The sequence below is a fragment of the Buteo buteo genome, chromosome 16 (genome assembly GCF_964188355.1).
Source record: "Buteo buteo chromosome 16, bButBut1.hap1.1, whole genome shotgun sequence".
Classification (NCBI taxonomy): Eukaryota; Metazoa; Chordata; class Aves; order Accipitriformes; family Accipitridae; genus Buteo; species Buteo buteo.
The window spans coordinates 12,664,680-12,677,890 of NC_134186.1; the positions used below are offsets into that span (position 1 = coordinate 12,664,680).

Sequence of the window (13,211 nt, forward strand, 5' to 3'; positions counted from 1 at the left end):
AAGTGCCTTTCATCTAAGTGCTGGTCATGAGTAAGTTACGCCTACAGAGCTGTCACCATCAAGTACTGTGTATCGCTGAATTCATAGCAGTTCTGGCAGTGCTGAACTGCGTACATACATGTTTACATGCATTCCCCACTTCTCTGAAGGAGCTATTTCCAGATATCCCAAGTGTGGAAGTGGATCTCAGATGACTTTTAACTCTGCAGAGAGGAATACATGTCTTTGAAAGACTAAGATTGACACATGTACAAACACCCTTTCTTCCATCCTGATATGTGAGGAAGGCCAAGGGTGATGTTGTGCTAGAGTTGCTTTTGCTGGTTTTGTGTGGTGGTGTAGAGGAAGAGAGATCTGGGGCGATAACCAATGTGCTGGGAAATCCTCTTCCTCTGCAGAGTGCTGGAAAACTACTGTTTTCTAATTTCCTACTGAGTATCTTACTAGCATTCAGGAAAAGTTGTCTGTGTTCAGGCTTAGCAGAGGATGATATCTCAGGAAATTAAAGGACATCAAGAACTAAAGGTGTACTGGGGCAAGTTCCTAATTACTTGTCTGATCCATGCAGGGGAGATGTTAAGGGATGGTTTTGTAGTTTGTTCATGTTTTGTTAGCATAGCAGCTCCAGGACAATCAGTTATTTGAAGGACTGGAAAAAACCCTACCTAGTTGTCCTTGTTTGCTCTTTATGTCCTTTTCCTGCCTTTGTGTATTCCTGGAAATTTGTCTTGCCCAACAGTGCAATGCTTAGACTGTGTCTTGTTGCAGAGTTTATTTCAGTTATCTACAGTCTCCACAGTGTTACATTAACTCCTTTGGGTTAGCCTAGGTCAAATCAGAGTGGTTACAGTGTGGCTTCGAGCAGCACAGAGCAATTTTGCTAGCAGCTGAGGAATTGCACTGACTCCATCTCTAATGAATACCCTTAGTAAATTCAAGTTAAAAGCACCACAACAGTCATGATAGGAATTTTGGGTGAGAACACGGCTTGCGATAATTACACGGACTTAGTCACAACTTGTTAACTCCGTCTTGAAGACGCTCTTAGAAGTACCCATGCTCGGACAGATTGGGAATTGAGAGAAAGCACAATCTTAAGCTTGAGGCTCTGAACACTATGTCTCCAGTAATCGAGTTTAATTTCTTGTTGTGCCTTGTACTTCTTAGGTCACTTCTTATATTTCTTTCCCTTTCTGTGTCTCAGTTCTGCAGCTATAAAATCACATTGCTGTCTGTCTTCTGCTCTTTGTCTCCCCTGCATACACTGCAAGTTCTTCAGAATGGGGATTTTCTAATATTAAGTGTGCAATATGTAGTGCAGCATGGCCACCCCTGTGTCTGTGGGAGGTCAGGAGAGCCCTAACTGACATCTTAGAGTTTCTGTACTTTGAGAATATGTCACTGACTTTGGATTGTGAGGCAGGCACAGCCTTGAATGCTCATATATCTCCTACATCTAATTCCCTTCGGTAGATTCGGGACTTTTTTTTCAACCTTGAAATTTTGCTGGTTTTCTGTTCTGCAGGGCAGGGAGTGCTGAGGCTGAACGAATTGAATTTTTCTTAAATTATGTGAGTGCTAAATAAGATACATTGTTATAAGTTGCTGTATCCTCTGCATATAAAGAGGAGTGGGAAATGGATAAATGGGAAGAATATGTGTGATGATATCTAATGTATTCTAAGACCAAGCTTATAATCTTCTCTATTTCTTTTTTTTCTTCCAGGTGGAGCGGGAAATAGCCATCCTGAAGTTGATAGAACATCCCCACGTTTTAAAGCTGCATGATGTTTACGAAAATAAAAAATATTTGTAGGTATTACTGGCTTTTGCCAGAGAAAGGGGAAGGGAGGGAGATGAGGATTTTGGAACTTGGTAATGTTTCTGAAAGAATGGAGCAGGGTGTGTTTTCACCTTCAGCTGGTGTCTGTGTGATATTTGGTACTTGGATGAGGAAGGAACATTCCCTATTTCTTTGGCTTTTCTCGTTTTCTTCTCTGTACTTATATGCTGCTTCTTTTCCTACTTAAAATGGAGGAGAGAGGACAAACTAACGTTTTCTATCAAACAGCAAGAAGGGAGAAAGGTTTGTACCTTTAAGATCTGGAACCATTTTGAATCAAAACTGTAACAGACCGTTACAGTGGATAATTTGGAAAACCTCCCTTGCCTAATAGTTTTCATTGAAACCCTCGACTCTTACTAACAATATTTTAAATTTGCCCCATCAATAAGTTTTTGGTTTTAAGGGCTGCCGAAATATGATGGTTCTGCAGTAAGAGTAAAGTGGTTTTTTTTTTCTTTTTTTTTTTCAGATCATTGCCAGTGCAGACAGGGATGTTGTCCACAGAGTCATTTTAGCTTGACAGGGCACTAGATATGTTGAATCTGTTGTCAAACAAACAGGCCACATTAATCTTGGCACAACAGGAAAAAAAATCAATGTTCTCCAAATGGTAAAGGGCAATCCAGTAGGGAACTCAGTGTTATTTTCAGCTGTTTAAGAGCTTATTGCAAGTAGAAGAGAGTGGTTAAAAAAAATTAAAATTGTTTTTAAAAACCACCATCCATTGGTGACCACTCCTTAATGTCACAACACAAGAAGAGAATGACTGCTTACCCAAAGAAAGTGTGTTGAGTGGAGGTAACAACTCCTCATGGACAATTCAGCCAGTCTCATTACTGGAGCAATGAATTCCTATTCCGAGAAGTGAGGCCTTTGTGCCTAAGGGTTAGCTTAGTAGAGCAGGCAATAATTTCTTTTGGATTCCCCATCCTCCTTTGGGGTAGAGCCTGCCATCCGCAGTGAAATGTGGTTGCCAGAGTGAGCTCATGCAGGCACTGGGTGGGGGCTGGCTCAGCTGTTCTCTGAGCTGCATGCCGAGTGCTCTATTCTCAGTGGCATAAATGGTCACAGCTCCATTAAGTCCAGTTTGCCCCAGCTGAGGACAGAGGCCCAGATCTAACACAGCCTGGTCTGCATGCAGCAGAAGGGTAGCAAAGGAAAATGAGGGTTTACAGCCAGTAAGTTCTCCTTTAATCCTGAAAAGAGTGAGAGTACATTCATCTGTATTTTGGTTTAAAGCGGGGGTAGGATGAGGCCCCAGGCTTTCTTTTGGTTAAGAGAGAGGGAATATTCTTCTTTGCGATCCTTGTTTATTTGTATGTTGTGTAATCTTATCTTTACATGCATAAACACATATGCACTTGCATAAACACATCATACAACTGATGTGTTCAGGTAGGTGTAGTATATTGAGCAGTGGAGACAATGTATGAATACATGAAGAAGAAAGGCCATGATCATCACTTGGAGTGAGGGGATGGGTTATAGAGGTGCTGAAGCTTTCTTCTTGCTCTGAATGCCTGTGAAGCTGAGCTCTTCTTCTTTACCCCAAAAAACTTGGCGGCTGTTTTGCTCCATGTGGAAAATGCGTAGTGCTCAGAGCAGTGGGGATGGTCTTAGACCAAGATTTCAAAAAAATTACTGCATTCCTTGGCAGAAAAATATCTTCCTACTGAAAATCACCTTGAAAAGGGAAGCATCCCATATCTTTAAGCTGTATCTGGATATCCTGACTTCTAAAAAATGTTGGGCTCCAAAGCGTGCTTTGCCAGTGACCGTTTAGCCTTTAACAATCACTAAGTCTTCTTTGTGCTGTAGCTCCTCTGCCTGTAAGATTGAAAGGTCCGCATCTCCCCGCAAAGGTACTGAATCCCTCTGCTGAAAGACACTGACTTTGTGAAAGAGCCAATGACTGTTAATTACGTTTCTTTTTTTATTAGTCACTATTTTATAGAAAGGGTACAATGCAGAGCTTTTGCCAACCCTCCGTGTTCAAAATTAGAAACAGCCATGGCCTTGGATAAATCTAAGAGGTGGAAGAGAGTGCCTGTGGAGGAGTGAAGCGTTACAAGTGTGTTGGGGCTGAGGAGAGTGTATACATGTACTTTCCCAAATACTAAGACACAGTGACCTCTAGTTTTCACCAGCATCAAAAAAGAGATTACGCTCTGGTTGTGGCAGCACCTTTCCATCATGCATGCCATCTCAGCAGTAACGGTAGTGGCATGGTTTCAGAGGAGCTCATGAATTATGGGTGATATTTCAGAAGCCGAAGACTAATCACAATGCAGCACTGGGGAGTATTTCCTCGATAAATGTTAATTTCACAAATCATGTTTGACTTTTGGTTTATGATTTAATTTGTGACAAAGGGCTTTGGTTGAGTAGATTTCTAATGTGACCATGAATCAAATCCCTTTTCCACAGTTTATTTAACACTGAAAATGAGTTTTAAAAAATAATAATAAAAATCCGTTAGCGTATGTGTGTTAGCCTAGCAGTCATTTTCTGTTTGTTTTGGTAGTTTTTTTACCAAGATGGTTGGAGAGATGGAGATAGCTATGAACTCTAAGATTTCCAGGTCTTTTTCCAGCATTTTGAGTTGTCTTATTTAGTAAGACTGTGGACTACAGTTGTAGGTGCATAGGGGAAATGCAGCTGCACCATGGCGCTCTGCATGTGTGCTGATATACCACCTCAGATATACATTATGTTAGCTAAACTAGCGGTATTACTGACAGTTGAATTATTTCGCATTTGTTGTATGATCACACTCATGGCCCTCAAGCAAGATTGGGAGTCCACAGTAATAGATAATTTAGAATTAGCTACAGACAATCTATGCCTCCCTCTCTCCCATCATATAATGCTAATAGACAAAACAGCCAGGAAGGGGGGATCATCCTCCCATTTTGAAGATCAAGAATGAGTTAAAATAGCCTGGTATGGGGTAAGCCCAGGGTTGTTTAAGAACTTATATTGCTGGTTCATAATAGGGAATGATCAATGAGCTACCAAAATTTGTGTGTGCACCAGTCGTTTTGACTAACCACGTTCAAACAGTCAGGAATTTTAGGGAAATGTAAATAACCTAAGGGAATGAGCAAGGCGATAACAAAGCTGGTAACAGTTCTGGTGTGTTCTGTAATGCATATCAGAGGGGAAACACTCCTTTGGTGATACAGCTTCTGCATTGCAAATAAACTGTGTGAACCTTGGTGATGGTCCTCTTTTCTCTCTGCTATGTATAGAAAAGGTCTTTCCTGAACTGGCCCTAGATAGGATTAGTGTAGCAACTGGAGAGGAAGACAGAGTTCATACACTGTTAGCAGCACTACCACTGTGCATGAGCAGGAGGTTCTCATTAGCAGTCTTGTTGAGGATTAAATAAGAGGAAACATGCAAAGCCCAGTCCTTCATGAGTGAAGTGGTTAGCTCAAATTTTTTCTAGGAAGCAATCTTATGCTTTATTTTTAAATGTCTGGTATGTACATTTACTGCATTTTATGCAGTAAATTCGGCATTCCTTTTGATCTTAGAAAAGCAGTCGTCCCACTGTTGGAGGAGCTGTTAGCATGGCAACCTAAGTGCCATCGTATAGTCCACAGGAGAGAGACCTTCTTTTTCCAGAGGGGATAAAGCTGACTGATACAGTTTTGCTGCAGAACTCCCAACAGGGGTGGCACTATTCATTTGATCTCATTTGTTTAGCTGTTTAGTTTAAATTGTCAGGAGTTTGGCAGGGAGTGGAAACAAGATAGAATAAAGACATCCTAGGACCACTCCATGCCCTTTTCTTTCAGATGTTTATACTAGTATTTCTTGATTCCCTTTCCATCAATGCCTGTATATATATCTGTAAATTTCTATTTATAGGTGCATACAGATATTTGTGTATATATGTGTAGATTTATATTGATTAATTTTCAAATCTTCACAGTTAAGATTTCAAATTCTCAAATTTTGTGGGAGCATTTATTTTAAATCTCTATGTTGTCCAACTTGATCAGCATTTTGAACAAGAATCTGTTTTGAGAGAAGGAATGGACATCAGAATATCATTCTCTGAAATGTGCCATGCATTCATCAGCTCTTTTTCCAAGCACAAGTCCCTTTCTCATCATTCAGTAGTACAGTGCTATCACTGGGCAAGTGTCCAAGCCTTATTGCAATGTACATAATACACATTGCTTCCCAATGAGCCAGATAACAAAACTAAAATGTCCTCCTACCTGCGTACAACTCACGTTTCTGGCTTATACAAATCATCTGACAGCAGAAGTCAAAGACTTACAACTCTGGTGGTGTCTGCAGAGGCATTCATGCTGCCAGTCCTCTCCTGCAGGGTTTTCCTGTAATTCTGGGGGGGGGTTGTTGAAAACTAATTGTGAGGTGCCAGAGGATGCAAGAAAGAGAAAAAAGGGTTCTGAGTGTTCTTCTGTTATTGGTAGCCGAGGACTTTGACATTCGATCCATCTGTAGAGAAACTTGTCTAAAGGCAGGAGAGTTCAGAAAGTTGGAGCAGCTCCAAGGGCTCAGCGCTGAAAATTAATTTTGTGGTAGGTATCCTTCTTGGTAGTCTGGTTGTGGGGTGTCAGATGCTGTGGATATGGGAAAAGAAAATAGAACGGGATTGGAAGACAAAATGATGTTCTACCTGAGCCTTGCCTTGATTAGAATTAGGAGAAATATAACCAGGTACTTTGACCCCTTTTCTTCTGCTGTTGACTTGTTTTAGTACTGTCATGAATTACAAGTGCATGTAGCCAAAGGAAAGCCAGTCAGCTGTAGGTGTGGATCCAGCACATGTGAGGTTTTGAGTCAAGGGTGGGCCTGGAGATGAGGAGCTGGATAGTGGCCAGGGGAAAGGGAGGGAGTGCTGCACTGAGGATAGGTGTCACTGCTTGCAGGAGGGATGCCAGCCTGGCGCAAAGCAGGGCTTGCGCAGAGGTGGTGGTGATGGTTAATACTACACCGTATGCAACATGGTCTTAATAAGCTCTACCCAAAAGCCTGACTGTATCTTCTGCTCACTCCCTAACATGTGCACTTGCATACCATCCAGGCCATGATGCTGGGCTTGGGAGAAAACAGGCCCATAGTGGAGCAATTCTATGACGTAAGCAAATGTCAAGGGGAGGTGTAATTCCAAAGCCAGAGTACATTTACGTGCCTAATTTCTCTTTCAGGCCTCAGTAGGCAACATTGTGTGTGTCTGGTCCCTAGCTGTTAAAGGAAAGGCCACTTAGCTCTGAAAAAAAAACCCCAAAGTATATGGTCACTAGCAGAATTGCAGCAGTGAGCTGATGGGTGTTGTCTCAGCTCTGCCCGTCCTGTGCTGAGGATCCCTCTGGCTGGATCCATTCCATATCATGTGCCCAAATGGGATGGCTGCTGCAGTGCCTTGGCATACATGAGTACACACCGTGAAGGCACTGCTCAAAACATCTTTCACCCCCAATAAATCGAAGGTACAGAGTGCAACAGCATAATCTCCTACTACCTCTCTTTTCCCCAAAAGCCCCAACCTGTTCATGTCCAAACATAATGAGCAATCAAATACAATCTCCATTCAAACAAGCAGACTAAAGTTAAAATTGTCTTTTGGAAAAAAAAATCTAACACATGCACATTTTCTTGCAGGCGAGGAAAAAATAAAAAAAAAAAGAGTTCCTGGCCTGGTGCCAAATTAGGGTTTAAAAATTCATGCCCGCCATAAGAATTTATATAACTTCTGAATAATTTATAGGCTGCGCCAATAACAAGGGGCTTAATATCTGATAGAGATTATTTAATCAATAGAAAACAGTGCAGTGAAAAAAACGTCAAAGAACTACAACATGTCAATCTGGGCTGGGCAGCTTTTAACCTCTTCCCTGCTAGACATACATCCGTTCATATATATTTATAGAAGGACATTTTGCAAGTAGGGTGGTAGCATGGAAGAAGAATCGCCAGGACTTTTTTCTTCTAGAGGCTTGTCTTTGGCAGTCTGCCGTTCCAGACAGATCCCTTGCTGATTCACCAGAGCTTTGAAATGTAATGAGTTTTCTAGCTCTTAGCTGAATTGGTCAAAAGGAGTAGTTAGTTTCCCATGAATAATCTGCTGGGGATTGTGGGTTACTGTGAGATGGTTCAGAGATCATCAAGATTGGTGGCAGTGCCTAGCACATGCCATTTGTGGTGCAGCCGTTTCCATTTGTGTTTGATTCTGTGGTCAAACTTCATGAGTTTTTTACAGATGTGGGCACTAATAAACATAGGGACAGAAAAGAACTGAAGACATACCTGTCTTTATAAAGGAGATTCCTACCTGACTTGTGTCCCTGGCCTCAGTAATTGCTTAGACATCTGCATCAACTCCAAAGTGTCTTGATCCATGCCATGTTCCCCAGTTTTAGGATTATGCTTATGATTTTTATGTAATAATCAACTATTAAGTGATAAAACAGAGTAGTTGAGCTTCTCAGCAGGTCTGGTCATTTCATGAAATGTCTTACCCATAGGCATCACAACAGTAAACTCTTGAGCATAGAGGAAGCAAGCAGGAACTCTCCTGATTTTTCTTGTCTTTGTGTGTATCTCTTTCTATATAACAGCATTTGGGTTTTGCATCTTGCTGGAGTGCACACCTGAAGTTGCGCATCTTAAAAGCTAGCCAGTGCCACATGAATATCCAGTCTAACTTCTGGCATAGTAAAAGTCCTAGAACATCACCCAGTGGTGTGTGATAGTACCCAGTGGTACCCATTCAGGCTCATGTAGGAGACCAACCTACTTGTTCAGGTTTAAGCGAGGTTGTGCATCATGTGTGTAAATATCATACCATTTAATAAAAAATGGATTATTAACTGGTTCCCTAACAGACAGCTAATTGCATGCCCTGAATGGACAAATTTTCTGTTGCCTGACCAAAACAAGAAGCTGCGTGTGACTGCCATTCCTAGGGCACCAGAGAGTATTTCTTGTTACTGTTATTTTTTTGCATTTTTAATACTTACTTGAAATGCTTTGTGTTTCAGTATGAGCTTTCATCTAAAGATCTCTATCCATTTAATGCTTTTATAATAATAAATACATTTGTATTGCCCCGGAGGACCTAATTCATGTAGCTGTGAATGTCTCGTAAATTGTTTTCATCTATAAGGCTGAGAAAACAGGAGCTGCATACCCACACTGGGATGTATAGTGATGGGCCACTGTGGGCAATCCCATCTGGCAAGAGTTCTAGTATTTCACACCATTCTTGCTAATGGCTTAAAACCAGCTTTTGTTCTTTACAGATCATAACTGGTGTGTTTGTTTGGGCGGGGTTTTTTTTTGTTATTTTGCCATAAATATCTGGTATTGCATGGTCCTTGTGTTCTCTGTGCCAGTTAGTTTTTCTTTAACAGCATTTTTCCAGGCATTGCTCAGAACCAGCCTGTTTCTTTTGTTACAGTCCTGCTTTGGAGGTAGCATGTAGCTACCTTGCCTCAGTGAGAGCTCTGTGAGTTATTCCTCAAAGCTCCCTAAGGCTTGGGCAAAGGCACACTTTAATAAGTTGTAGCATAGTCCACCAGATGGAAAGGAGAAATCACCAGAAGTGTCTTTGTTGCTGTTTTAAGTGATGTCTTCATCGTATTGTAGCACAAAGGCAATCTAGTCATGGAGGAGACCTTGCTGTGCTGGCACTGGCCAAGAATGGGACAAAAACTGAGCCTATGCCCTAGTCAGCTTACAATCCAGAACACAGAACAACTGTTGGAAACCCTGTGATGGGCAAGTCCAAGCTATTGTCAAGCATCACAGCAAAGAACGGTCTTCAGGAAGGAGCGGAAGTAAAATGATGATGTAGCTCTGTCATTAACAATGATGGCTCTTCCAGGTGTTGGGGGGGGGGGGGAGTTGTGGGAGCACAGAATCGTTTGCCTCGATATTTAACTAGTGGATGGTGGAACCTGGCTTTGGAGGCTGGTCAGAGACAGAAGTCAACCTCAAAGGCCAAAGAAGAGATTCTAGATTGGTTACAGAAGGGGCTACAAGGTATCTAGAAGTGAAGGCAGCTGGTTCATGTTAGATATACCATAAAAAAGGAGACAATGCAGGCATGGAAGGAGTGGTCAAACTGGAAAGCTAAGAAAATGGTATTGCAGTGATGATCGGGTATCTATTTTGAATTGCCAGCAGTGGGGCAAGAATGTATTTATCAAAGTGAAAGAGATTATAATGAATTAATTTAGATGCAAGATACTTAGCTAAAATTAGACGTAAAATTTTAGCCATGTGGGTGGATAGGAGAACCATTATCTTAGAGGTATAATAAAGAAAACATCTAAAAGATACCAGTACAACCAAGTTGTAGGAACCTGAAGAAAGCCTGAGTCACAAGGTAGCACCTGCAGTACAAGCCTGAATTGTGATCAAACAAGCAGCGTTATCCCTAGGGGCAGAGAAAGGAAGAAGTGGAATGAGGTGGCAAGGCTAAGAGTTCTGTTTTAGTCTTGTTGTGTTTGAGCTGATGATAGGACAGCTAAAGACGTTAGAGATGAAAACCAGCATCTTAGTTTATTCAGAAGAAAAGGAAGAAAACTGTTCTGATTTTTTATCTGAGTGTCTAAATTTTACAAATATTTTTGTGTGCTTTGGGGCAGAAGTCACAGCTTTTTTTTTTTTTTTTAACTTCTGGTAGCGACATCATAAATCCTCACAGCCCTGTCAGGTAGTTAGCATAGTTGGATACAACGAAAAAATATAGTGGTTATAGGCAAAATTGTTGTTGATCATCAGATATTTATTGATCATTCCCGGGGGAAAATGGACCATCCTCTGTGTTTCTAGGAGTCCTACTGACATGCAGGATTTAGGAAAGACTAAAATGACTTGAAGGATGCAGGAATGATGTGAAACTGGTGGGCTGTCACACCTGGTGATCCGCAGAATACAGACAAGTTGAGGTAATGAGAAGAGTAGTGCTACAGAACAAGCCACGGTCAGCCATGGGAAGGCTACTGTGAGTTAGAGAGTTTTGGAGCCTGTGCTGGTTCCTGGTATAGCCAGAATCTGAGGGGCACAAAATAGAATCATAGAATGGCATCATAGAATCATTTAGGTTGGAAAAGACCTTCAAGATCATCGAGTCCAACCATCATCCATGCCCACTAAACCATGTTATGGAGTAGTTTAAGACCACATTTGTCCACATTCATCTTGGCTACTCCATCTCTTTCACATGCAGAAATCACCCCTCCTTTGCTATATTGTTTAGTTTTCATTATTACTTCTTCACTGTTTTGGTTCCTGAAAGAGTGAATAAAATGAACCAAAAAGAAAGGAAGAAAAGAGCCTAGGATTATTCTAAGCTTGCTTTTATAAGCTGCATGCACCTCTCTGATATGATATGTAGTTGGTCATTTGAGGTTAGGAACTTAATAGCTTTTATTGGGGAGGTGGTGATGATGGGATGCAGATGGAAAAATGGCAAAGGGAATAGATAGAATGCTGCTGCATGCAATCTCTGCTTCTCTCCAATAAGCGAAATTATTCTTGTATTACATGGTTGGCTTCTTTGTTTTTAAAGACCAAAGTCTTGTCTCCTTCAGGCTCTGAAACTTAACCAGAGATTTTTAGTTTCAAGTCTTGGCTTGTAGCAGGGACATGAGATATGCAAGACGTGGACCTTGGTGTCTTTATACAAGCAAGCTGTGGCCCCTGAAAATTTTTGCAGCCTCTTAAAGAATATATCTAGTGAAGAAAACAAGTAATCGAGAATTTCTTTTTAACACCCATACATTTGGCTTCATATTGAGTTGCAGAAGCCTGGTTTTTTCTTGCTTTTCCAGTGTCCTGGCAAGCAGAAGGGGAATTGGTGGTGGGGACAGCATTCAGTAGAAGGCACAAGGGACCACAGGTCCTAATCCCAGCTCTGATACTGGGTGACTGTAACCCTGGGCAAGTCACTTTGCTTCACAGTTCCTTATCAGTAAAGAACAGGAGGTTAATACCTGTAATGCTTCTCTCATGTGAAATGCAAGGATTAGAAGAGGTGGTGTGTGTCAAGAGCATCCAAGATGTGAGAGCTAAGTGCTCTTACAGAGTCTTTTGTCCTAAAATAGCTCTTCTCTGTATTATCACAGCAGGTAGTGTGCATGCTGCCAGCCAGAGGCTGGGTCTTTCCTTTCCTTGAACCTCCTTGCAATGGCTATTTACAGAGCAGGGTTTCCTACATTTTTACAGGGGGAAGACTGATACTGTCAATCTTACGTAGACAGGATTTTAAAAAAAAGCTTCATTCACCAGTAAGGTACTTTCATCTCCAAATGTAATAGGAGACTAGTTCTGGTTACTGTCCTGGGATTTTTATAATTTGCTCACTTGCTTAGAATAAATGGGAAAAGTAGTACTGTAGTGAGATGAGAACCTGTCATATCTGGAAGAGATAAAAGGGAAGGGGAAACTCAGGCAAATACTTCTTAGTGGTTTTTCTCCCCTACAGGCTATGTGTTATTTACCTTCTCCTAGATCCTCCAAGAGTTGGCATTGGCATACTTCCAAACCTACAGCACTTTGCTAAAGTAAAGGATTTTAGGTGCTGATGTGGACTCAGGAGATCTGGATTCTGTTCCATGCCACAGATTCAGGGAAGGTGTAGTGTCTGTATGCCTTATTTTCCAGACTCAGAAATAATGCTCGCTCTTTCCTTCACTTTTTTCTGTTTGTCTTTTCAGGGTGTGTATTCTCTTCTTTTATGGAGTCACTCAGACACACTCACACATACACAGATAGATGGAAGGATACAGATACACAGTATTTAGTAAGGATTGTGTAAACTGTACAGAGATAGTTAGAACCAGTACAACATTTGGAAATGTCTAAACCCCTCTTGTTGGCCTGTTTGGAAATAGCGTGTACTGCTACTGTGCCATGTAATGTGCAAGCAAAACATTGGCTTGCACAGAGATGGAGGCAGGTGCTGAATTATGCCCTTGTTTAATCAAAAATCTCCTAGTTGGGGGCTATCCTAAAAAAACCCCGCATCATACTGGAGGGAATAGGGTTGGCGGGTGACCAGCTGCAAATCCGAACTCAGAAATCCTAGCTGCAACGTAACCACCTAGTACTTGTGGAATGATCCCTGCAGCATTTATTTCTTGCACTTGACCATGGGGAAATGTGTTTGTCGTCCTTCTCACTCCTGTCACACTGGGGCTTTGTCAGATAAGAATACATTGTCGCTGTGCTTCTCTGTGTCCCTTGACTTGTCATAGGCACAAATCTTTTTCAAATGTTGTTCCCTGTTCATTTCCATTATTACATCTAGTGCTTCTATGTGGCAAGCAAAAATGAATAACCTTGTAAATGCTCCCTGTCTTTCAATTTGTATTAT

General features: G+C 41.4%; 1 protein-coding gene across 1 annotated transcript in view; it reads left to right on the forward strand.

Annotated features, from left to right (window-relative positions):
- Positions 1-13,211, forward strand: part of BRSK2 (BR serine/threonine kinase 2) — a 326,204-nt gene that overhangs the window by 216,467 nt on the left and 96,526 nt on the right. Inside the window, 1 exon segment of the mRNA XM_075047051.1 lies at positions 1,727-1,812. Within this exon segment, the coding sequence (XP_074903152.1) occupies positions 1,727-1,812 (86 nt within the window).